The 25,119-nt window shown below is 50.6% G+C and overlaps 1 protein-coding gene across 2 annotated transcripts; it reads right to left on the bottom strand.

Moving 5' to 3' along the window:
* Positions 1-287: 287 nt before the first annotated feature.
* TNFRSF13B (TNF receptor superfamily member 13B) lies at positions 288-23,048 on the bottom strand. 2 transcript variants are annotated; one of them, XM_070389654.1, is made up of 6 exons: positions 22,924-23,048; positions 10,264-10,401; positions 7,692-7,937; positions 1,190-1,375; positions 545-808; positions 288-411 (listed from the first exon to the last, which is right to left on the bottom strand). In XM_070389654.1, the coding sequence occupies exons 1-5, from the start codon at positions 22,982-22,984 to the stop codon at positions 558-560; spliced, it is 882 nt and encodes a 293-aa protein (XP_070245755.1). In that variant the 5' UTR covers positions 22,985-23,048; the 3' UTR covers positions 288-411; positions 545-557. The 2 variants fall into 2 exon arrangements, with proteins under 2 accessions (XP_070245755.1, XP_070245756.1); XM_070389655.1 differs by lacking the exon at positions 10,264-10,401 and having other exon boundaries at positions 22,924-23,002.
* Positions 23,049-25,119: the final 2,071 nt, after the last annotated feature.

The raw sequence follows: 25,119 nt of genomic DNA, 5'->3' as shown, positions 1-25,119 counted from the left end.
TGGGCTGAAGCTTCTGTCCACCCCATGCCCCTGACTGGTGGAGGCAGCGCTGCACATAGACACGTACAGGGCACACACAGGCACACTGCTTCATGCCTTCCTGAGGAGACACGGAAGGGAATGGGTTTTGTGAGATTGATGCAAGCTGGTACAGCCCTAGTGCCCCATGTGTCGGCCACATGCAGAGCCCGCCACCTCTGTCCACATGTGATCTCAGATCCGCGGAGACCAGGCTTGGAACCCAGGGGCAGCAGGAGCCGTGAAACTGGGTGGTCACCACAGGGAGACACGACCCAAACCAGGACAGTGAGGAACGGGCAGTGTGGGAGGTTTTATTTCCGCGAAGGGGCCCCGGGGCTGAGTCCAGCAGGGGCGGTGCCTTTACCGCAGGTGCGTTGAGGTGACGGTGACCTACAGTGGAGACCTGGGGTCAAGAACGGGGTCCCTGGCCCTTTTCCCCAGCTCTTCTCCCCTCCGCCCCCATCACCTCTTCCTCCCCTTCTGCCCACCCCCGTCCCCCACTTCTCTCCCTCTCCCCCCTCACCATTCCCCCAGGTTCACGTGGCCAGGCCTCCTTCCTGCGCTGGTGTGTATACCACCTCGATCCCGCCGTTCACAGCGCGCACGCAGGGTTGCCCGGCTGCGCTCTGGCCCTGGCGAGCCCTCCTCCCTGTGCGCTCGGACCCAGGTGTCGGGGGCGCGCCTGCGCTCTCCTGGGTGGGCGCCCTGCACTCCGGGAAGCAGAAGCTACATGTCTCCACCGGCTCGGGCGGCGTCCCTGCCACGCAGCCGGCTTCCATCCAGTGATCTGTGCAGGGAGGAGAGGGCGTTGGCCTCGGCGCGGACCCCTCCTCCTTCACCCTCTCCCCCAGGCAGCCCAGCCACGCCCTCCCCTTTCGCAGGGGCGGATGTGCAGGTGCGGGCCTTACAGTCCCAAAGCGCCAGGGGACCCACCACCTCCAGTTTTAGCGCTGTGGGCCCCGCACCCCCACCCCACCCCATACGTCCACCCACCCTTCCTCAAGCCCCTGCTCTTCTCGCCTTGATGTTTGACCTGGTTCATCTAGTCTGAGTGGGTGCTGCACCGACCAGCCCCAGGCCTCCCCAGGAGGAGCTGCCTGGCGCTGTCCACTTAGAAACGGGGCAGGGCCAGAACAGAGAGATGCCTGGGACCCCAGTGAACACTCACCCTTGGAAGTCTTGGCCTGCGTGGGACACGGCCCTGGGCGGGTCGGGAAGGAGACCTGGACCCCCCTCCTCTTGAGGAAGCAGGCTACGGCCAGCAGGAAGCAACAGACGATGGCACAGAGACATAGGCCCAGCGTGCTGTAGACCAGGGCCAGCTGGTCAGCGCTCAGCTTCAGCCCTGCAGGCGCTGCCGGACAAGGCCGGGGTGAGAATGAGAAGGGCCTCCCTGAGGCAGTTCTCCTCAGGGAGCAGCCCCTCCTCCTCCATGCTCACTCTTGCCCTGTCAGCCCAACGCAAGCTCTGTGGTTACCCTTCACCCCCTTGGAGGGTCAGGCTCAGCCTGCTCCCACCCCGGCCTGGAGCAGCCTCTGAGATGGTGGAGCTGGACACCGTTTTTGTTGTCTCGTCTCCTTTGGCGTGTGACTTGCGGCAGTACCAGAGGTGGCTGGGTGAACAGGGAGATAGCTATCCAGGGAGGGTGTGTGTCTGTCTGACCTGGGGGCACAAGCTTCGAGAGAGAGACAGTGCAATTGCTTCTGAGTTCGGGGGGCAGGGGTAAAGCCGGGGGCCCTCCCTGAGCCGGGAGACTCAGGGGTAGTCCATGGCTACATAGCTGTAAAGCAGAGGAGGCAGGGGTTCAGTGTGTTTGCAGGGTTGTGCAGCCGCTGCCTGTGTGCCTGGGGGCGGGCCCAGCACCGCACCCATCGTGGTGACCCCCCTCTCCCAGGCTCCACTAGGCTGTCTCTGCACCAGTTCTGGCCACCGACAGACCCTTGCAGCACGGGGCCTTTGTGTCAGCCCCTTAGTGTGTTTCCAAAGCTCAGGCCTGTGGTCACGTGTGTCATTTGTCTGTCCACAGGGAACACTGATGTGGTGTCAAGCTTGCAGGTTTCCACGTGGACCCTGTGTTCACTCTCATGGACGCATCCCGGGGGTGGAGTGCGGGGCAGATGGCAGCTCTGTGTTGAGCTGTTTGAGGAGCCTGACGGTTTTCGACAGTGGTTGCACCGTCTTATGGTCCATCTTGCAGGAAACAAAACTGAGCCTCAGAATCCCAATTGCAGAGCTGCAATCAGTGGCAGGCCTGATGGACGCCAGGCCAGGGCCGGGCCAGCCACACACATACATGATGAGCGTGGACACTGGTCCTCTTCCTTACACACACTCCCGAGAGAGAGCTGTATAAAATGACTGCTGGCCTGTGCTGCCTTGATGTTTACAGAGCTCTGAGCGGGCTGGTGTCACCACCTCAGGCCAGCAGTGCTGACCAGAGCTCAGAGAGGCCGTGGGTGGGGGAGGGAAAGCAAAGACCCTGAGTGAGGCTACAGATCTGGAGGCCGAGATCCTGAGACGTGAGAGGATCTAGGGAGAGGTCACAGGGTGTACAGAACCAGGTGACACCATGTTTCCCAGCTCCCAGGTCTCCCCGTCTGCTCCTACACACCCCAGGATAAAGGGAAACCATCAGGCCGGCTGGACAAGCCTTCCCGTCAGAGGCAGAATTACCAGCCACCAGCGTCTGTTCTCTGACGCTGCTCAGTACACAGGACCGCCAGGTCAATTCACAACCACACATCTGCATATTTCAGGTGTTTTCAGCGTGAATTCCAACGCTCAGACTGACTGGAGACTGGCTGCTGGCATTCGGAAATGGTTCCTGATTTCCGCCCTCAGGTCAGGCTGGGCTGGGCCCCCCGTTGTGCCCAGCTGAACGTAGCCAGGGTGACACAGGGCCTGGCTTGTGCCCCGAGGAGGCCTGTCAGCTGCTGCTCTGCTTTCTTGTGTGCCCTGAGCCTCCATGTGAGAAGCCGGCTGAAGAAGCCCCATAGAGAGTGTCCCCCTTGAACTAGAACGAGGAGAAGCATGGTTCAGTCACCGCAGCATCAGGGCCAAGCCTCTAGGTGACTCCATCCACAGCACCATCCACTTGCCATGGTGACCCTCGGCACCATCAGCAGGGACCTGCCCTCCAAGCCCCCCGAGCCCCTTCCTCTCCCTGCCCAGACCCCCAGAACCAGAAGTGAGAACAGGGGTGGTCTCCTGCTATCTGAGAGTTCAGCTGCTTTCAGATGCCACACTAGACAACCTGAGCAGGGACCCTGCTTCTGAAAGGCAGGTTCTGCCTTCTTTCTGTCCCTTGGCCCAGACCGAGATCTGGGGCTTCCCAGGGAAATGGAACTAGTTCCTGCCTGACCCCCCTGGTCCCTGCCCATGCCTCACAGAGGCCCTGGCCCGAAGAAGAAGTGCAGTTAAAACTGCAGAACATGTCACCTTCCAGCTGCACCCAGGCTGGAGACGCAGGCATGCTTTCAGAGTCTCCCAGACTCTGCACTATCACTTCCGGTGATGTGGATGCAGTCCTTGATTGAGGACCAGCTGCATGATGGATACTGAGATGGGCCGGACCTCAGGGGCAGGCAGTGAGGAGGGAGGGGAAGGCGGGCACTTGGGGTACAGCCTGGGATGAGATGTGCTTCGATGGGAACACCTGGGAATTGACAACCCCGCCTCCAGCAGGCGTTGCTTCTGGGGAGAGTGCCCCAAACCTCGGTCTTAATGCCTTTTCTCTCCCATCACAACTCATGCATGTCACCCCTTCCAGACAGGAAAGAGCGGGGAGCCTGCTGGCTGCCAGATGGGAGGACAGGGTCCCCGCCTCTGCTCTGCTTCCTGTGCTCAGTCACCAAGCCATTCAGGTCTGCAGCTTGGTTACTGCCCTGTCTCGGCCCTAGTGACCTGGCCCTGGGATGGAGCGGTCTGGCCCGGTGCCTCTGTCTGCTGACCCCAGGCCCAGGGACTTCTGTCTGAAAAGGACTTGACCTCCGTGCTTGCCTGAGAACCAGGCTGGCAGGCGCAGTTCTGAGCACTGCCACCAGGGGCAGTGCTGGGTTCATTTCCAAGCAGGTTTTCCAGGAATCAATGCAAAGAAATAGAGGAAAACAATAGAATGGGAAAGACTAGAGATCTCTTCAAGAAAATTAGAGATACCACAGGAATATTTCATACAAAGATGGGCACAATAAAGGACAGAAACAGTATAGACGTAACAGAAGCAAAAGATATTAAGAAGAGGTGGCAAGAATACACAGAACTATACAAAAAAATCTTAATGACCCAGATAACCATGATGGTGTGATCACTCACCTAGAGCCAGACATCCTGGAGTGTGAAGTCAAGTGGGCCTTAGGAAGCATCACTATGAACAAAGTTAGTGGAGGTGATGAAATTCCAGCTGAGCAATTTCAGATCCTAAAATATGATGCTGTGAAAGTGCTGCACTCAATATGCCAGCAAATTTGGAAAACTCAGCAGTCGCCACAGTACTGGAATAGGTCAGTTTTCATTCCAATCCCAAAGAAAAGCAATGCCAAAGAATGTTCAAACTACCACACAATTGCACTCATCTCACACGGTAGCAAAGTAATGCTCAAAATGCTCCAAGCTAGGCTTCAACAGCACATGAACCAAGAAATTTCAGATGTTCAATCTGGATTTAGAAAAGGCAGAGGAACCAGAGATAAAATTGCCAACATCCGTTAGATCATCGAAAAGGCAAGAGAATTTCAGAAAAACATCTGCTTTATTGACTACGCCAAAGCCTTTCACTGTATGGATTACAACAAACTGTGGAAAATTCTTAAAGAGGTGGGAATACCAGACCACTTGACCTATCTCCTGAGAAATATGTATGCAAGTCAAGAAGCAACAGTTAGAAATAGAAATGGACTGGTTCCAAATCGGGAAAGGAGTACATCAAGGCTGCATATTGTCACCCTGCTTATTTAACTTATATGCAGAGTACCTCATGCAAATTACCAGGTTGGATGAAGCACAAGCTAGAATCAAGATTGTTGGGAGAAATATCAATAACCTCAGATATGCGGGTGACACCACTCTTACGGCAGAAAGCAAAGAAGAACTAAAGAACATCTTGATGAAAGTGAAAGAGGTGAAAAAGTTGGCTTAAAACTCAACATTCAGGAAACTAAGATCATGGCATCCAGTCCCATCACTTCATGGCAAATAGATGGGGAAACAATGGAAACCGTGAGAGACTTTATTTTTGGGGCTCTAAAATCACTGCAGATGGTGACTGCAGCCATGGAATTAAAAGATGCTTGCTCCTTGGAAGAAAAGCTATGACCAACCTAGACAGCATATTAAAAAGCAGAGACATTACTTTACCAACAAAGGTCCATCTAGTCAAAGCTATGGTTTTTCCAGTAGTCATATATGGATGTGAGATTTGGACTATAAGGAAAGCTGAGCAAAGAATTGATGCTTTTGAACTGTGGTATTGGAGAAGACTCTTGAGAGTCCCTTGGACTGCAAGGAGATCAAACCAGTCCGTCGTAAAGGAAATCAGTCCTGGATATTCATTGGAAGGACTGATGCTGAAGCTGAAACTCCAATACTTTGGCCACCTGATGCAAAGAACCAACTCATTGGAAAAGACCCTGATGCTGAGAAAGACTGAAGCCAGGAGGAGAAGGGGACGACAGAGGATAAGACGGTTGGATGGCATCACCGACGCAATGGACATGAGTTTCTGTAGGTTCCAGGAGTCGGTGATGGACAGGGAAGCCTGGCGTGCCGCAGTCCATGGGACTGCCAAGAGTCGAACACAACTCAGCAACTGAACTTTTCATTTGATTTGTTCAACCCTTTACACTTTTTTCAGAACCAGTCTCGCCTGGAAACTGCTGCTGCTGGGCTGGAACTCTGGCCGGCTAGACTGGCAGCGCTGTGACCATCCTGAGGGCCCTAGTGGCTTTGGTTCAGCTGGTGGCCAAGGGAGGACAGGATTTGAGCCTGGGCCCACGGCCACTGGTGCTCATGATCAGGTCTGCCTTCTGGGGGAATGGGGCAGACACTTCGCCTCCATGCTATTGGCTGCCGCCGGACCCAGTGGAATGTTTGGCCAGCATCCCTGCAGCCCTGGCCCAGCAAGCAGGCAGGCTGGGGAGGAGTGAGGTAGGTGCACAAGGCTGTCTGCACCTCTTCCCTGGCTTCAGGCCTGGGGGCAGCCCTCGCAGTGGTGACGTCACATGTGGCAGTGGCGGGGATGGGAAAAGAAAACACTCCATGCCCCAAGATAAGCAAAAAGCCAGGGACGAGACTGACCACCAGGCTACCATGCCACTGTGCCCCTAAGGAGCCCCCTAGGTGGGCACCCCCCACACACATGTGACCTGATTTGTGAGAAAGGAGCCTTTGTGGATGTGACCAAGTTAAGGGTCTGGGGAACTTCCCTGCTGGTCCAGTGGTTAAGAACCTGCTTTGCAGTGCAGGGGACAGGGGTTCGATCCCTGGGCTGGGAAGTTCTCACATGCCATGGAGCACCTAAGCCCATGTGCCACAACTACTGAAGCCCGTGCACCACAGCTAGACAGCAGCCCACAAGTCACCACGAGAGAAAACCTGCTGGCAGCAGCAGAGACCTAGTGCAGCTGAAAACAAATAAAGTTGGGGAAAAAGAATCCATCTTACAATGCAGGGGGCGGGGGTTCAGTCCCTGTTTGAGGAACTAAGATCCCACGTGCCACAGAGCTGTTAAGCCTGAGAGCTGCAGCTACTGAGCCCTGAAAGAGCCTGCATGAGGCAGGGAAGATCCTGTGTGCCACAACGGAGATCCGATGCAACCAAAACAAAACTTCTTTTAAAAAATGTAAGGATCTGGAGGTGAGGCCACCTTGGATGAGGGTGGCCCTGAATTCAGTGACAAGTATCCTTAGAAAGAGGAAGACAGACCCACAGAGAAGCCCCGTGGAGACAGAGACAGGAGGGAAGTGGCCACAGGTGTGGACGCCTGGAGCCCCAGCCCAGCTAAGCTTGCACTGTTGCCATCAAACAAAGGAATGGCCTTTCCCAGAGATGTGGAGTGGGCCGAGGTGGGGGTTGGCAGGGTGCGGAGTGAGTTGGGGGGCAGGATGTGGGGAGCAGGAGGGGATGGAAAGAGGTCAGCTCCGCTGTGTGACCATCCTCCACGCCCCACCCCACCCCCCCCTCAGGACCCAGGGCCTGGACTCAGCACCTTCTGTTTACAGTCCTTGCAGCCCAGCTCTGGCCTCACCTGCACACACACGTGTTGGGACACAGTGGGACACATGTAAGTCCCAGACCTCCAGAGGGACACGGTGTAGGGCAGACATGGGCTGTAGGCCCTGATGAGTCTCCGTTTCTCTGAATGGGACTGGGGGTCTTGCTCACAAGTTGGCTGTGTTGGTCACTCGTGGCCCTGTGTTCTGAGAGCTCATTCAGGGTTGTCAGGAGACTCCCAACTGTCTGGTCTTTTTTTCTTCTGCTTCTTTCTTCTTGCCCACAGCCTTCTGTAAACTTTGCCTAGTTTTTCTTCCTGTGATGACCACCCCACAGTCTGGCTTCTGGTTATTTGCATGGACTGGACTCCTGCTTCGCAGCCCCTCCTTATTGAGGCCTGGTGCCTGCCTTCCACCCACTTGGACTGTGAACAAAGCGCAGGCCAAACACAGCAGGTAGCTTACCTGGACCCGCATCCAAGCCTCTGTGCTCTGGCACCTGGTGCCTCCCCAGGGTGTCTGCTCGGGTCGGGGCCTCTCCGGCCCGCTGTCTCCTGACCTCTGGTAGGAGGCTCACTTGGCTCCTCAGCGTCTTCTCACAGTAGTGTGTGCACTGCTTGGGGTGACGTCCGCAGATGGAGGCACAGCTGACGCAGTCCCTCAGGAGCAGGTCATAATACCTGCCTTGCTCTTGGCGGCAACTGAGTGACTCTGGGAGACAGAGATCAGTGATGTTACTGGGGGACGGACACACACAGGACCTGCCGGTCTGGCCTCAAAGGGCATCCCAGTGAAAAAAAATCCTAGTCCAGTTCCCCAAAAGCAATTCCAGAGTAATCCCAGTCCTTTTCCATGATGCAAACACTAGATGGTACCTTGTCCACTGTGTACTGTTAAGCTGCACTGCATGTGTTTTGATGTGTAGTATTTTTTTCTATATCTAGTTTAAAATGTTCTTATTTTTCATTAGTATTTGTTCTTTGCTCTACATATTATTTAAAAGTACATTTCCTAGTACTAACCATATAAGGATTTTCTAGTTATATTTTACCATTGATATCTAAGTTATTACATTGTCACAGGAGTTCTTGGTTGGATTTTTCAAATCTCATAAAGGAGAAGCATATCTCTTATAAATACAAGGAATGGAGAAGGAAGCCAGCATACCCTTTGGTGAGTTGGGGAGGGGCCTGGACAGGAGGTGGGAAAGCTTGAACGACAGTGTTCGTCCTGTCCTAATAATAAATGAGAGTCACAGGAGCTCAAACATGTATCACTACCAGGGGCAGAAGCGAAGCAAAACGAAGCCCATCCACACTTGCTCAGAGAGCAGTGCTGAGTGCATTACAGACCTGCCTTTTTGCAGGGCGGGTCTCCTTTGTCTCTAAGGAGGATTCTGTTCCTATGGAACTGTGACCTGGAGGCAAGTTTGCAGGCAGTACCAGAAGCCAGACCTTGAAGCTACGCAGGCTTGGGGCACCCTCATCCCCACTTCACGTGGCACCTGGGCCTCTCTGTGACTCAGTCTCCTGTTTTCCAGGAGAGGGATAATCACAATATAATATGGTCATTTCTTACAGTTGCTATGAGGATCTGAAGTCCCTGACACATAGTGAATAATGCTAAAGGTTTAAGTAGAATATTCACCACGCCTCTTTGCAATGCAGACATGCCAGCCCTTGTGTCCTTTTCAAAGTAGAGAACAAGACCAGGGAGGCATAGATCTGGGACCTCCCCTTGCCCTGCCCTGGCCCTGGCCCCCCAACCCCAGCACAGGGGGAGTTAGCCTAGTGGTGGCCTTGTCTCAGGGTTGCCATGACCTCCTAGCCTCCTCGGGTCCCCCATATGCCTGTGTAGGTGACAGCTCCGCAGGCTACCGCCCTCACTGCCAGACCTCACAGACTCCCCACTGGGCCTCAGCGTTTCTGCTGTGTTTTCCGGGTCTCGTGCCTTTGTCCACACTTGTCCCTTCTCAGGGGACACCCTTGCCCCTCATCCGGCCTCCACATCCTCAGCCTTCAGTGATCAATCTCAGGTGGTGCGTCCTGCAAGGAAACCTCCACGCTCCTCAGCCCATCAGCCACGGTGCTTTATGGTTCATCTTTTAACCATGAAATGTAGTCATTTCCATTCCTCTTTCCCCGGTTTGTCGGTCGACATAATGAATGACCACCTCACTAAAGGATAGTGGCCCAGAGTCATGGTGTTGGTGTCAGAGAGTCATTTTTCAAATCCTATCTCTTCCACTATTACGCTGTGTGTTCTTGGGCAAGTCACTTAGCCTCTCTGATCCCTACTCTGCCAGTATTTTATGAAGCCCTGTGTGTCAGGCACTGTGCTAGGCTTAAGAAAGGAATTGAGCCCACAGTCTAGTGCTTGAGACACACGTAAAACAAACCCACAGGAAAGAACATGATACAAGTCATGATGAGTTCCATCAGGCAAGCAAAATACATTTGTCAAGACAATCAGAATATGGCATGAGTGTAGACGATGTTAAAGAATTACTTCTGGGAGTGATAAAATGTTGAGTTTGTATTTTGAAGGCCTATGTATTAAGGATTCATGATCCACTATTCACAGGTAAAACGATAAAGTTCTTGGATTTACTTTAAAATACACAAGTTAAAACAATGATTGGGGACCGAAAAAGCAGTATTTCTAAAGCTGCTGATGGGTAGACGGGTTTGTCACGCTGTTCTCTCTCAGTTTGATAACTTCTATAGTAAAAAGACTCAGAAAGAAGTGCAAGCAGAGAACGTAGAAGGAGGGCCTACTCTCCATCCGGCAGTCAGAGAAGAGCTCTGACTTGGTGCTGAGACCTCAAGGTCAGGCAGGAGGGAGCCCTGGTTAAATATCCCTGTGCAAAGGCCCTGAGGCAGGAAGGAACAGGGCACCCCGGGGAAGCTGCAAGCTGGCAGGAGGGTCGAGAGGCAGAGGGTCCCACACTGTCTGTCCTCCTCCACCCCCCTCAGGCCCCATGTGTGAGGAGTAGAGGCTGCTCGCCTGCAGCGAGGGCCTGGGCCCCAGAACTCACTGCAGAAGGCCGCACAGGTGCGCGGAATCTGGCTGCTGCAGATGGGTTTGCAGGAGACGCAGGTGTTCAGCAGCGAGTCCCAGTACTGCTCTTCGGGGCAGGGCTCCATGGCCACCCCCCGCCGCGGGCCCTGTGGGGCTGAGAGGCGGAAGCGTGAGGGCAGCTGGAGGCCGGAGCCCAGGCGGCCTCCCACTCTGTGAGTGGAGGGGAACAGACAAAGCTGGCCTCCTCCCCAGCAACGCTCGCTGGGCAGCCGGGACCCGCCACACTGAGCCTCGGTTTCCCAGCCAGGACTCGCTGGTTCGGAGGCCCCTCCCGAGACAGTGCGCCCTGCTGGGCCCTGTTCTCTGCCCTTGCGGGCGCGCGCCTTCACGGGGTCCTTGCGTGCGCTGGTCCCTCCGCGTACGATGCTCTTCCTGCTCCGCGGCTGCTCACTTCCTCCTGACCCGTCGGATCTGTTTCAACTTCGTTCCCACGGGGAAGCCTTTCTGACACCCTGTCCTCGCCCCACCTCTGCATGTACTCCCGTCACTGACCTCACCTCCCTGATGTCTTCCGGGTAACCAGCAGTGCCTGGCAGGCACAGGCGCTACTTGTTTGCTGCTGGGTCCCCAGGATCTCAGTGGTGCCTCGGCCATCACTAGGTGCTCATTAAATGAATGAATTAGAAAGAAAAGCAGACCGAGCCAGTGCCTAGCAAACAGCAGGCACTCAATAAATGTCCTTTTGTGTCCCTTCTGCTGAGACACACGGTGACACATCTCAAAAGCACAGCCTGACAAACCTATCCATGTGTGCACACCTATGCCACAGCCACCGTGTCAAGGTGGTGAATGTTTCTTGCCCCCTGGTGACTCTCGTGGGCCCCCCACCCAACACCTGCTCCCAGTGGTGACTCCTGGTCTGAGCTTGAGAACTACAGGCCCGCAGGATGCTGGCACCGCCCAGTCTTGAACTTCTGTGTATGGTTCTTTGGCTCCACAAGGCGCCTGGGACTTATCCCAGCTGGTCCTGTGTTGCTGAGTCTTTTCTAAATTTCTGTCTGATTTCATGGCATTTGCATCCGCAACAACTTCTCTTAAACATATCGTGAGGTTTTTGCTTATTCTTTAATGAAAAACCACCAAGAAAAGACCAATGGCTCCCACTTGACTTGGCAGCTTAAGCACGGGGGCTTCTCTTCCTTCCCTCCTGAAACCAAACTGAAAGGACAGGGAAAGAGAGTTGTCCTCGGGGTCTTCCCTGGTGACTCTGGTAAAGAATCCACTTGCCAACGCAATAGAGGTTCGATCCCTGATCCAGGAGGGTCCTACATGCTGCGGAGTAGCTAAGCCCGTGCACCACAACTATTGAGCCTGCGCTGTAGAGTCCGGGAGCCACAACTGCCGAAGCCCGAGTGTCTTTGAGCCTGTGCTCCACTCGAGCTCATTCTCCACGATGAGAATCCCAAGCACCGCAACTAGGAAGTAGCCCCCGCTCAGCGCAACTAGAGAAAAGCCTATACAGCAACGAAGACCCAGCACAGCCAAATAAAAGAATAAATAAATAATTTTTTAAAAATATAGTCATCCTCAAGAGTAGAATGAAGAAGTAGCTGCAGCAGGGGATAAATGACAGCAACATCTTGGAAGACGGAAAGCAGGTGGCCTGGGGTGACTGGCTTCAGGTGATGTCTCTCTCTTTTGAAGTTCACAGGGGAGGAAGCAGAACTGGGTCACCGAACCTTAGGAAGCTCCTAGAGCTGGAGGCTCTGGTGCCTCTGACAGCGGGGATGGAGTGCAGAACCATGGAATAGGGTTGGGGGAAATTTACACAAAGAGGGCTTGACCCCAGGCAGGTGATGGCCCCTCACCCACCCAAGCAGGAGGTTGGGGGTCACCTCAGACACAACTGAGGGTAGCTTTGAGGTCCACTGTTCCCCTAGCCATACCTCAGAAGTGTCATGGCTAGGCCTGTAAAAATGCATCCTTCCCCATTCTGCAAGTGGCAGAAAACCAGCAGACTTGGCTCTGGAAAAACTGACCCTGGGACAAAGCAAGCACAGGAAACCCACCCCAAGCCAATAGAGACAATGCAGGGAACAGAGGAAAACTAAGAGACGATCAGCAGACATCCTCAGAAAGAGAACTTATGCATCCATGAAAAAGATAATGTGCTACTTTTATTTTAGTTAGGATCTTAGTTCCCCAACCAGGAATCAAACCCAGGCCCTTGGGAGTGAAAACACGGACTCCTAACTACGGATGCCAAGGAGTTCTCAATAATGTGCTACTTTTAAAGAATAATATGCATAGAACAAATAAGAATGACTAGAAGTTTAAAAATATAATAGCTAGAATCAAAACATCTATAGAAGGGTTATAAGATGTAATTAAAGAAACATCCCAGAAAATAGAGAAAAGATATGAAAATATGGAATTATTTCAGGAGATATAAATGTTGACCAATGGCAGTTTCAGAGACATGTTTGAAAGACATTAGCCTCCAGATTCAAAGAACCAATCAGGTCTCCTGCACAATAAGTTCTCTCAAACCGATACCCATCATCATCGTGAAATTCAGAAGCAACAGAGACTTGGGGAAAATCTTTGTCGGGTCACTGGCTGACTGCAGAGATGAACAGAAACTTTGGTGACCACACACAAGGAATACATACTTTACAAAAATAGTTTGGAAAAGTCACAGACTCCAGCTCTCAACAACAACAGCAAAATCAGCAATCCCTGAGGAATGAGGGAATTAAATTTCCAGAGTTACCACAACATAATGCTCAAAATATTCAGTTCTCCAAAAAAGTACAGAACATGCAAAGAAACCGGAAAATATGGCACATTCACAGAGGAGAGAAAAAAAAAGAATTTGACAGAAACCATCCCTGGGGAAACCTAGACATTGTAAATACTATTCAAAGATCTTAGATCTACTGTCTTAAATGTGTTCCATGAGCTAAAGGAAACCATGGACAGAAAACTTAAGGAAATCAGCAAAAGGATGTATGAACAAAATGAGGATATGAATAAACAGAGCAATTGTAAAAAAGGAACCAAAATACCCTTCAGTAGATGACCTGATAGATAAACTGTGGCTCATCCAAACAATGGAATTTATTCAGCACTAGTAAGAAGTGAGCTCTCAAGCTATGAAAAGACATGGAGGAACCTTAAATGAATATGACTAAGTGAGAAAAGCCAAGCTAAAAAGTCTACACACTGTGATTCAGCCGTGTTACATCCTGGAAACAGAAGACAAATCAGTGGTTGTCAGGGGTTGAGGGAGGGAGAAAGTTGGAGCAGAGGGTCTATACAGAGCCGTGAGACTCTTCTGGGTGATACTGTCATGGTGGGTGCAAGTCCTTCCTTATACGTTTGTCAGCAGCACCGAGAGTGAACTCTGATGTAAACTGTGGAGTCTGGGTGAAAACGATGTGTTAATGTAGCGATGTGCCACTTTAGTGCAGGATGCTGGTAGTGAGGGAGGCTGTGCTTGTGTGGGGGTAAGGAGTATATGGGACTTCTCTGTAATTTCCACTCAACTTTCCTGTGAACCCCAAACCATTCTCAACATTCCATTAAAAGATGGAAATGAATTCTGGAATTGGGAAGTCCAATACCTGAAATGTAAAGACTCCCCAGAGAGGTTCAGTAGCAGATCAGTAGCCAAAAGAAAGGATCAGTGAGCCTAGAGATAAGACTATTGAACTATTTAGAATGAGAAGCAGAAACAAAGAATGATGAAAAGTAAACAGAACCTGAGGGACTCATGATGCTGCTGCTAAGTCACTTCGGTCGTGTCTGACTCTGTGCAACCCCATAGACGGCAGCCCACCAGCCTTCTCCGACCCTGGGATTCTCCAGGCAAGAACACTGGAGTGGGATGCCATGTCTTTCTCCAATGCATGAAAGTGGAAAGTGAAAGGGAAGTCGCTCAGTCGTGTCCGACTCTTAGTGACCCCATGGACTGCAGCCTACCAGGCTCCTCCGTCCATGGGAGTTTCCAGGCAAGAGTACTGGAGTGGGTCGCCAGTGGGGTCCATCAAATACACCACTGTATGGAATCATTTGGAATTCCAAACCCCAGAGGGAAGAAATAATGGCTTGAGACTTCCCAAAACTTAGCAAAGACACGTATATACATGTTTGAGAATCTCAGTGGACTCCAAACAGGATAAACTTAGAGACCCATTTAGACACACCGTAATGAAATCGTGGAGATCCAAAGACAAGGAGAGAATTGTGAACTATGAAAACAACAGCAAAGAAACTAACTCCTCCTCCCTTATTCGAGGAGTCAGACATTTAAGGAAACCTTAGCTGGATTGACTAAGAAAGAAATAGAGGAAACCCAAATTACCAAAATCAGAAATGAAAGTGGGACATTGGTATACATTTTCTAGATTTTAAGAGAGTGCCATTAACTGTTGTGCACCAACCGATTGGGTAATCTAAATAAGTAGACAATTCCTAGAAACATGCATGTTTAGATCTGAATGTATAGATGTATAGATCTGAATAGACCTATAACAAGTAAGCAGGGTGAATCAGTGATCAGAAACCTTCCGGCAAAAAGCCCAGGACTCAACGGCTTCGCTGGAGAATTCTACCAAACGTTTAAAGAAGAGTTAAAACTAATCCTTCCCATACTGTTGCAAAAAAGTTGAAGAGAGAGCACTTCCCGAGAATGAGTGACCAGTGAATAGGCCAGCATTATACTGATGACAAAGTCTAATAAAGACATTGTCAGAAAAGAAAATTGCAGACCAATATGCCTTATGAATATAGATGTAAAAATTCTCAACAAAATATTAGCCAGTCAAATCCAACAGCATGTTAAAAAAATTATACATTATTAACAAGTAGGATTCATTCCTTCCCAGAATGCAGTGCTATGTTCAAATATGAAAATCAATTGATGTATATTACTACGTTACAAGAATGAAGGAAAAAACTACAGGGACATCTCGATGCAGAAAAACCATTTAACAAAATTCAGCACCTTTTCATGATGAAAGCATTCATTAGAGTGTGAATAGATGAGAACCTCCTCTGCATGATAACAGCCATATATGACAAACCCATAGTTGACATCACACTCAATGATGAAAGATTGAAAGCTTCTCTCCTATGACTGTTAACAAAATAAGAATGCTGACTCTTATTACATCAATTCAACATAGTACTGGAAGTTTCAGCTAGAGCAATTAGGCAAGAAAAAGAAATAAATGTATTCAAATTGGAGAGGAGAAAGTAAAATTATCTGTTCATAGATGACATGATCTTATATATAAAATCTCTAATAATTTCAAACACTGAAAACTGTTAAAGATGAAAGCTCAGCAAGGTTGCAAATACAAAATCAACACACAAAAATCAGTTGCATATACATATATTTGCAGTGAATGATCCTAAAAGGAAATTAAGAAAACAAATCTATATACAGAGGCATAAGAATGAGTTAAATACTTAGAAGTAGGAAGGACTCCCCTAGTGGTCCAGTGGCTAAGACTCCGTGCTCCCAATGCAGGGGACCCAGGTTTGATCCTTGGTCAGGGAACTAGATCCCAGATGCTGCAGCTAAGACCTGGCACAGCCAAATACATATATAAATAAACAAGTAAAAAATACTTAGGAGTGAATTTAACCAAGGTGACAAAAGAAGTATACCCTGAGAACCCGAAAACACTGCTGAAATTAGAGACGATCCAAAAAAAGACATCCCATGTTCATGGGTTAGAAGAGTTAATGTTAAAATGTCAGTACCACCCAAAGTGATCACAGATGCAATATAATCTCTAAGACAATCCCAATGACTTTTTCACACAAATTAAAAAACTCTCCTCCTAAAAATTGCATTTGACCCTGAATAGTCAAAACCACTTTGACTCCGCCACGGGTGTACATGTGTTCCCCATCCTGAACCCCCCTCCCACCTCCCTCCCCATTCCATCCCTCTGGGTCATCCCAGTGCACCAGCCCCGAGCACCCTATCTCATGCATTGAACCTGGACTGGCGATTCATTTCACATATGATAATATACATGTTTCAATATGTACACCCGTGGTGGATTCATGTCAATGTATGGCAAAACCAACACAATACAAAAAAGAGAAAAAAAATTTAAAAAACACCTTGAAGAAGAACAAAGTTGGAGGACTCATACGTCCTGATTTCAAAACTTACTACAAAGCTAAACTAAGCACTGTGTTGATGAAATAAAGACAGATGGTCAGACCTGTGAATAGAATGCATGCACACATGCTAAGTTGCTTCAGTCATGTCCGACTCTTTGCAACTCCATGAACTGTAGCCTGACATTCTCCGCTGTCCATAGGTTTGTCCAGGCAAGAATACTGGAGTGGGTTGCCATGTCCTCCTCCAGGGAATCTTCCCAACCCAGGGATCGAACCCATCTTATGTCTCCTGCATTGGTAGACGGGTTCTTTACCACTAGTGCCAGCTGGGAACCCCAGTGAATAGAACAGAACCTGGAAGTAAGCTCTCCATCTGCGTACAGTCAATTGATTTTCAACAAATGGATGAGAGGGGAAAGCAGGTCCATTGCAGCCAAGAGGTGCAGGTAGAAATTCTGAGAGTGGTGGTGGAGAACGTCCTGGGACTTGGCAGGAGGCCGAGCGGGAGCTGTAGCTCAGCTAAAATAGGTGGGAAGCGGGAGGAACATCTCCAGTGGAAACGCAACTGCAGATAAGGGAGTCTGGTTGCCCAGTTGAGAGGCTGGATCTACCACGGATCTGGGGGTGAGTTACTGGGGTGAGCTGCACATGGCTTAGCTATGAACACAGTTTACATCATCATAACGATTGAACACCAGTCAGGGAATAACTCAGACTTTAAATTGTGTCTACTGTAGAACAGTCACTCACCCGTGACCGGGGACACCCTTTGACCACTGTTGTAAACAGGGCAATGACAGGACTTAAGTGACAGGAAGGAAGGAGGGAGAAAAACTGCAGAGGGTTTTGCATCTGGGGCAAATGGCTTAGCTGGCAGCAAAGTGGGCGGTCTATCCCTGAGCATCTGGTGGGCTGGGGGGTCCGAGAGAATTTGAGCAGTTTCATCATTTGGGGCGACACGTGGGAGAATGACAGTGTTTATAGTCTCTCTTTTATGAATCAGGAAGAAGGAGGAAGAGGAGAGGGGGAGGATAAGAAGGAAGAGAGAAAGGTGAGGATGACTGTTCCTCCCTGTTCCTCCTGTTGTTAGTTTTGGCCTCCTGTTGGCTCATTCTGAAACCTGATTTGCCGCGTTTCAGCGACAGAATGTGTGTGGGGGCTTGGGGGCAATGCAGCTGAGTCACCACAGTCAGCCTGGGAAAGCTGGTCAGCACCGCCCTGGTTCTCCTACTCTGTAAATTGGACTGTGTGCGCTCCTTTGCAGAGGAGGTTTCCTTAAGGACATGCATGTGACATGCATAGAGTTGACCCAAGACACAGCTGCCAGGTAGTAGTTATTATTTGGATAAAGTGCTTTAAAAACATAATGGATTAATTACAATCATTTCATAATCACCAAACTCGTGCTCCGGACCTGAGAACTGCCCCCAGAACCTCAACTTGTGGCCGAAACACTGTAATTTCCCAAAGACATTTGTCCCTGCAGCTGCCATGTCGCCTGAGGCCTCTGAGATGTCTCAGGTATGCCTTCCTGGATGGCCATGTAGTCTGAGCACCCTCTACCTGGTGGCATTTCTTTCTTTTTAATATTTATTTATTTGGCTGCGCCTGGTCATTGTGGCACTTGGAATCTGCAGACTGTTAGTTGTGGAGTGTGGGATCAAGTTCCCTAAGGAGGGATGGAGCCTGGGCCCCCTGCACTGGGAGTGCAGAGTCTTAGCCACTGGACCACCAGGGATGTCTCAACCTGCTGATGTTTCTTATTTTGAATTGGATATTTGGGGGTGTGGCCATCTGCCTCCTTACACCTTCTCATCTGTCTCTGAGCCCACTCTAGTGGGCATCCATAGTACCGGGCCCAAGCAGGTCCTGAGCAAGTGCTCACAGAGCCATCCTCAGGGAGGACGGGTGGAGTGGGAAGCAGTCCTCGTTCCTGCACTGTGCGTCCACTGATACACTGATTGTGATGCTGCTGAAGAAGAGGAGTGAGGACGCTCTCCCTCTATTGCTCTGGAAAGAATTCTAAGATATATTAAGCGGAAAAACAAACAAAAACCAAGTTCCATAACAGCATGGCTTATAGAGTCCCTTCTTCTCTTTCTTTTTGCAAAAAGGGAGAAAGTTCTAATCTACACTTACGGGTACATACATAAAGAAACACTGTAAGGAAACATAGAAAACCAAAAACAGTGTTTTAAATAAAATACTTAAGAATACATTGAATGAAAGAAGTACAAAATTTGTACATTGAAAAACTACAAAACATTCCTGAAGACTTAGATAAATGGAAAGATATCCCACATTCATAGATGGAAAGACTTAATAGTGGTAAGATAGCAATATTCTTGAAATTATTCTACAGATTCAATGCAATCCCAATCGAATTCCCAGATAGCTTTTCTGCAAAACATGACAAGCTGATCCCCTAAAATCATATGGAAATGCAGGAGACTCAGAAGAGCTGAAACACTCTTCAAAGAGAGCAAATTGGGAGGACTCACACTTCCCAATTTCAAAATGTACTACAAACTCACACGATGTGGTGCTGGCATAAGGACAGACGTGGGTCAATTAAATAGAATTTAGAGTCCAAAACTAAAGCCTAGCATTTACAGTCAGTTGGTTTTCAACAAGGGTACCAAGAAGATTCAACAGGAAAAAGTATAGTTTTCAACAGTGCTGAGACAGCTGGATAGCCACTTTCATAAGAGTGAATGTGGACCTCTGGCTCACAGCAGAAAGTAACTCACAGTGGCTCATAGACCTAAATGTAACTAGACAACTTTTAGAAGAAAACAGGAGTAAGTCTTCATGCTTTAGGGCTAGGCAGTGAGACCAGATGCACAAATGATTAAAGAGAAGATTGAGAGATAGGACTTAATAAAAATTTTAAACTTTTGTGTTTCACAGAACACCATCAAGAAAATAAAAAATAGTTCATGGACTTGGAGGAAATATTTGCAAATTGAGTATCTGATAAGGGATTTGTATCCAGATTATAGGCAAAAACTTTTGCAACTGAATAATGAAAAGACAAATAACCCAGTTTGAAAATGGGTTTGGGAGTTAACGAGACTTTTCCAAAAAGCTGTGTGAATGGCTAATAAGCACATGGGAAGATGCTGAACAGCATTTGTCGTCAGGGAAACAATCAAAACCAAACTGAGCCACCTGCGGGGATGGCAGAAATGAATGCACGGACAAGTGTTAGGGAAGGTAGGGAAGAATGGAACCCTTGTGTGTTCATCAGGATCTGGAAAACAGTACAGCCACTTTGGAAGACAGTCTGGCAGTTCCTCAGAATGTTAAACACAGAACGTCCATAGTAATGTAGGAGTGTGTGCTCTGTCATGTCAGACACTTACGACCCCATGGACTGTAGCCCATGGGGCTCCTCTGTCCATGGAGTTTTCCAGGCAAGAATACTGACGTGGGTTGCCATTCCTCCTCCAGGGGATCTTCCTGACCCAGGGATCGACCCTGTGTCCATTGCATCTCCTGCGTTGCAGGCAGATTCTTTACCACTAGTGCCACCAGGAGCCATAAGAGATGCGCTCCATCCATACAACGGGATGTGACTTGGCCATGAAAAGGTGTGAAGTACTGACACCCTGCCACATGGATGAACCTCAAAGTCATTGTGCTTGTGGAAGAAGCCAGTCATCAAAGAGCACATTCCATTTTTAGAAAATGTCCAAAATAGGCGAATCTAGAGACAGTGGCAGCCTGGGGCTGGGGGTGGGGAGGACTCAGGCGCGATGAAAATGCTCTAAAATTAGATTGCAGAGATGTTGCACAACTCTGTAAATATGCTGAAAACACTGAGTTGTAGATTTTAAACTGGTGAACTTTATGTCATGTAAATTCTCTTAACAAAGCTATATATTGCAGAAGAGACAGGAAAACTGGGCAGATGGAGGACCTGAAGGAGAGGAAGGCTGTGTTCTGTACCTTTTATACTTTCTGGGCTCCCAACCTGGGACTGGCATCTATTCATGAAGCAAAGGACCTAAATTAGGGGTTTGGGGTTAGCAGATACACACTGCTGCTGCTGCTGCTAAGTCACCTCAGTCGTGTCCGACTCTGTGCGACCCCATAGACGGCAGCCCACCAGGCTCCCCGTCCCTGGGATTCTCCAGGCAAGAACACTGGAGTGGGTTTCCATTTCCTTCTCCAATACGCTACTTCAGATACAACTAACGAGACAGCAAAAAAACCCAAGATACACACTGCTGCTGCTGCTGCTGCTGCTAAGTCACTTCAGTCGTGTCTGACTCTGTGCGACCCCATAGACGGCAGCCCACCAGGCTCCCCCGTCCCTAGGATTCTCCAGGCAAGAACACTGGAGTGGGTTTCCATTTCCTTCTCCAAAACGCTACTTCAGATACAACTAATGAGACAGCAAAAAACTCAAGATACACACTACTATGTATAAAATAGATAAACAACAAGATCCTACTCTATAGCACAGGGAACTATATTCAGTATCCTGTAATATCCACGGTCGTTTTGCTATACAGCAGTAATTAACACAAACATTGTAAATCAATTATACATTAGTTAAAAAAAAAAAGCCAAAGGGCCAACCAGAATTGAAGGCAGACTCCTGATGGTCCTTCCTTCGTTTGGGGAGAAAGGAGGGGACACCAGCCACCCCCCAGCCCTCTGGGAGGTGATGGCTGGTGGACAGAGGTAGACGGGAGCCACCTAGACCCACTCACGGTCGAGAGGCACTGAGCCACTGGGCCAGATGACAGCCGCCCGGCTGACCAAAGGGCGTTGTCCCTGCCCACCCCTCCTCCACCCCCGGGACCTACGTAAGGTTCCAGAACCATCCTCAGCCCCAAAGAAGGGCAGGAGACACCCGAGATTGATCCTGGCCAGCGGGATAGGGAAAGAGGGAGGGCTCTTGCAGGCCTGGGCTCCCCTGCGCCCCAGCCGTCTGCCGTCTCCCTCACTCGCCTGGCCTTGTAGGCATTGGACGGAGAAAGGCCCCTGTGGTCAAGTTAGTTTGAAAAATGCTGGGCTAAGAAAAGTCAGAGTTTAGTTTTGTTGTTTCCAACTGCAGTCCTTCTCAGAGCCTTCGCCTATGGCCCTTCAGATGGGGCTCTGGCGGGTTCAGGGCCCGGCTGCGTTTTCTCAGGGATATCTGGTAGGGCAGAGGCAGACCTTTGTTTTACAACCGAGGGAGAGGAGCCCAGAGAGGTGAAGGGGCTCCTCCAGGGTGAGAATCTTAACCCCCGGCCAGGCATCAAACCCGATCCCCTGCATTGGGAGGGGAAGACTTAACCACCGGACCACCTGGGAAGTCCCACCCCTTACTCTTGTAGAATATCTCTACTTTCTTTAATGTCCTTTGGGGTTTTACCACTTCTCAAACAGGTGGGTTAGATCATTTAAAATGTTTTTTTCCCAGGCAAATACACAGGCTTTCCTAAGGAGTCATAATTAGCAACACAGCGAGTCAGTGCACTACAGAAGCCAGGCCCGACTCTGCTGCTCCTGCGGGCTCTGGCAGTGCCAGGCCCAGGTCTGGCAGGCTCCTGACTTGTGGACCTGAGGGGTCCACCCTGTGTCGAAGCGACCCCTGGTCCCCGCCTGGTCCAGCTCTCTCAGAAGTCTCGTATATTCGAGCCTGTAGCTGGGGACACGTCTTGGGATGTGGCTGCTCCCCACAAAGAGAATCACAGAAGGGCTGTGCTCCTAGCCTGGCATGTGAGGATGGAACAGCCTCGCCCTGCACAGTGAGGGACCTGGGTGCTGCCTTCTGCTTTGGCCTTTGAACAAAGCTTCAAAACCTCCCCTGATAAAAATTCTACAGGATAAATGATCTGGTTTCTTCAATTAAAGAAAAGCAGCAAGGGAAAACATGAGGCATGATGGGAATGTTCTAGATTATAACATGTAACCAGAAGGATGGCGACTGGGTCCTGACTTGAACAAACCAGCTGGAAAAGACACAAGACAGCCAGGAAGTGTGAACGCAGGCACTCGGTGACACTGAGGAACCATTCTTTGCAGAAGTCGTCCTGGCATGAGGGCCTTTGGGGTTTTGTTTTTAAGAGAGAGATCCGGAGGTATTTACAGATCAAAACTGTGATGATCTTTGAAGGCCCCGGCAGGGCCCAGCGGTCCTGGAAAGCACACGCCGGGCCATGTCTGTGGGAGGCTCCTTAAGCTCTCCTACTTTTGCATGTGTCGACTTCAACAGAATAGAATTCTATGTCAATAGAATGTCTTAAAAATGTCCTGGCCCACCCGGCTCTGGGTCCTGGGCAGTAGAGGGACTTCCTGCCCATGTGGCTGACCCTCCGGCCTCGTGGCTGCTCCCCTGGAAAGCAAGGCCAGCCCCCACCCTGGGCCCCCAGTCTCTGGGCACTCCACGTGCAGGGGTGTAGGAAGCCCCAGGGGGCCCCGAGCTCATCCATCTTCCATAGGTGCCATTCCCTCTGCACCCCCAAGGCCACTCGGAGCCCCCAGCCAAACCCCCTCGTGCCCCTCCCCTCCCCGCACCGCCTTCCCGGCTACTTACTCGGCTCCTCCTGGCCTGCCAGGCCGCGGCCACCTTGCCCTCTCCGGCCCAGGCCACTCATTACTCAGGACGTTTATTCTTAGCCCAGATTTGGTTAGTGCCCGGCTGCACTTCCTGGGTTTTCCCCCCACCTATAGGATGTAAATCAGCGGCTCCCTCCTGCCGCACCTGCGCCGTCTGTCTAGGCCAAGGGGGTGGACTCGCCTGACGCTCCAGGAGCCCTGAGTGCTCTCTACCGAGCCCCTGGGTGCACTGCACATGCCAGGCTGCAGCAGGTGGCCCAGCCCTCTTTCTCAGCAACCTTGTTCTCTTTCATTGCTCGGTCATCTCCTCCTCTTCCTTCTTCAGGCCCACCTCCTTCAGGAAGTCATCCCTGACTGCCCCCAGGCCAGGTGAATTATGATTCTCTGTGCTTCCCGACCCCTGACCTGACTCCCAGCAGAGCAGTCGTGAGGCTGAACTAGAGGCGGACAGACTGGGCTGGGGTCTTGGCTCAGCCACATCCCAGCAGGAAGCCTTGGTGGCAATTTAGTACTTAACTTATCTGTGCCTCCATTTCCCCTTCTGTGAAGTGTGTGTAAAGGCAGCCCCTGGTTCACAGGTCACAGGTGGTGATGAGAAGGGGCTGAGTGCACCGTCAGGCCTCAGGGTGGTTCTCAGGGCTCAACGTCTGGGACGAGCACTGCGGCCCCTGTCAGCGTCACTTTTCATCCCCCCGGATGACAAAGTCTTAAATGTGCTGACCTGGAGAGTGGAGGAAATCTGGGGAGGCACGAGCCCTGGCCCGTGGGAGAGAGTGTGTTGGTACCTCTGATGTGGATGTCCACATCAGGTAACATGGAGAACCTACGCCTGACCCATGAGCCAGGAGCTTTTCTCCAGGGGCCACAGGCACCCACGGAGCATGCCCAGCAGAGCACAGTTGTTGTGGAAACGGTGCCAGTACCCATGAGGCAGCAATGGCCAAGCACACAAGGCTCACAGGCACAGCCTGGAACACAACACAGCCATCATGAACAGTGAGACAAGTCTGTACCGGGAATGTGGAGAGATTGTTAAGACTGATGGTCGAATAAAAAAAAAGTAGTTTGCAGCATGATTCTTGCAGTAAGAGACCTTGCAGTGAAACAAAGACAAGCAGGCCTCCTCACCCACTTGCACACCCCCAGGGCTGGGACTCTCACCACCTCACAGAGAAACTGGCTCCCAGGAGTGAGCAGATGGTGTCTCCAGGAACAGACCCATTGCACCGACTGCTGTCTCTATGGCCACACACGGTCTCATCCTTTGGAGTTCTAACATCAGCAAAGTTATGCATGAAATGAAAAACAAGATCCACCCTGGTTCTGGGCAATGAGAGCTGAAGTCTCAGGTCCCCAACCACCAGTATCACTACTCATCACAGCTTGTTAATGCTTTTGTTCAAACACTGTTTACAAGCAGTGGGTTTTGTTGACTCTCTTTTCTTTAATTGGAGGTGTCATTTACATGCAGTAAAATACAGTATTCTCAGCAGGCAGGCCAGCAACTACTTATGAGGGGCAAACCCAGGGAATGCTCCCCAGATCCAGACCTGAAACATTTGCAGCCCCCAGAAGGCCTCCCTCCCCCTCACAGGCAGCACCCCCCTCACCCAGAATAGCCAGCATTCTGATGCTACCACAGACTAATCATGTCTGCTCCTGGGCAGGGAACCTACAAATAGGATCGCCACTTCTTTCTTCCAGCCTCTTTGCTCAAGGTTAGATTTTATTACACCAGACAGAACAAGCTGGGGGCCTTTGGGAATCTCAGGGAGCCTCATTTCCTTCTGCCCAAACAGTGAACATGAAGCTCATATAGGACGGCAGCCCGTGGGACCCCTCCCCCGCCACAGCCCCTTGCAGCAGGAACTACCCCACTGTGTGACTCTGCCCCCAGGAGAGACTGTCACCCCCTAGCAGGGATTAGCCCCCTGTGTGACTCCACCCCAGCAGAAACTGCCCCTCCAGCAGGAACTGCCCACTGTGTGACTCCACCCCCAGCAGGAACTGCCCCTTGTGTGACTTCCCCTCAGTAGGAACTAACCCCCAGCAGGAACTGCCCTCGGTGTGATTCCCCCAGCAGAAACTACTCGCCCAGGAGGAACTGCCCCTTGTGTGACTCCTCCCCAGCAGAAACTACCCCCCTCAGCAGGAACTGCCCCCTTTGTGACTC

This window comes from Bos mutus, chromosome 19, assembly GCF_027580195.1.
Source record: "Bos mutus isolate GX-2022 chromosome 19, NWIPB_WYAK_1.1, whole genome shotgun sequence".
NCBI classification, from domain to species: Eukaryota; Metazoa; Chordata; class Mammalia; order Artiodactyla; family Bovidae; genus Bos; species Bos mutus.
The sequence above is the reverse complement of the archived record's forward strand: the minus strand, read 5'-3'. Positions and strand labels throughout refer to the sequence as shown.

Bases quoted from the DNA above. Each gene is read 5' to 3' on its own strand.
- TNFRSF13B (XM_070389654.1), bottom strand. From the start codon at position 22,984: ATGAGTGGCCTGGGCCGGAGAGGGCAAGGTGGCCGCGGCCTGGCAGGC. The intron at 1,376-7,691 runs GTAAGCTACCTG...CTTGTCCGGCAG, and splicing joins AGGCTTGGATGCGGGTCCAG to CGCCTGCAGGGCTGAAGCTG. The intron at 809-1,189 runs GTGAGTGTTCAC...CTCCCTGCACAG, and splicing joins GCAGGCCAAGACTTCCAAGG to ATCACTGGATGGAAGCCGGC.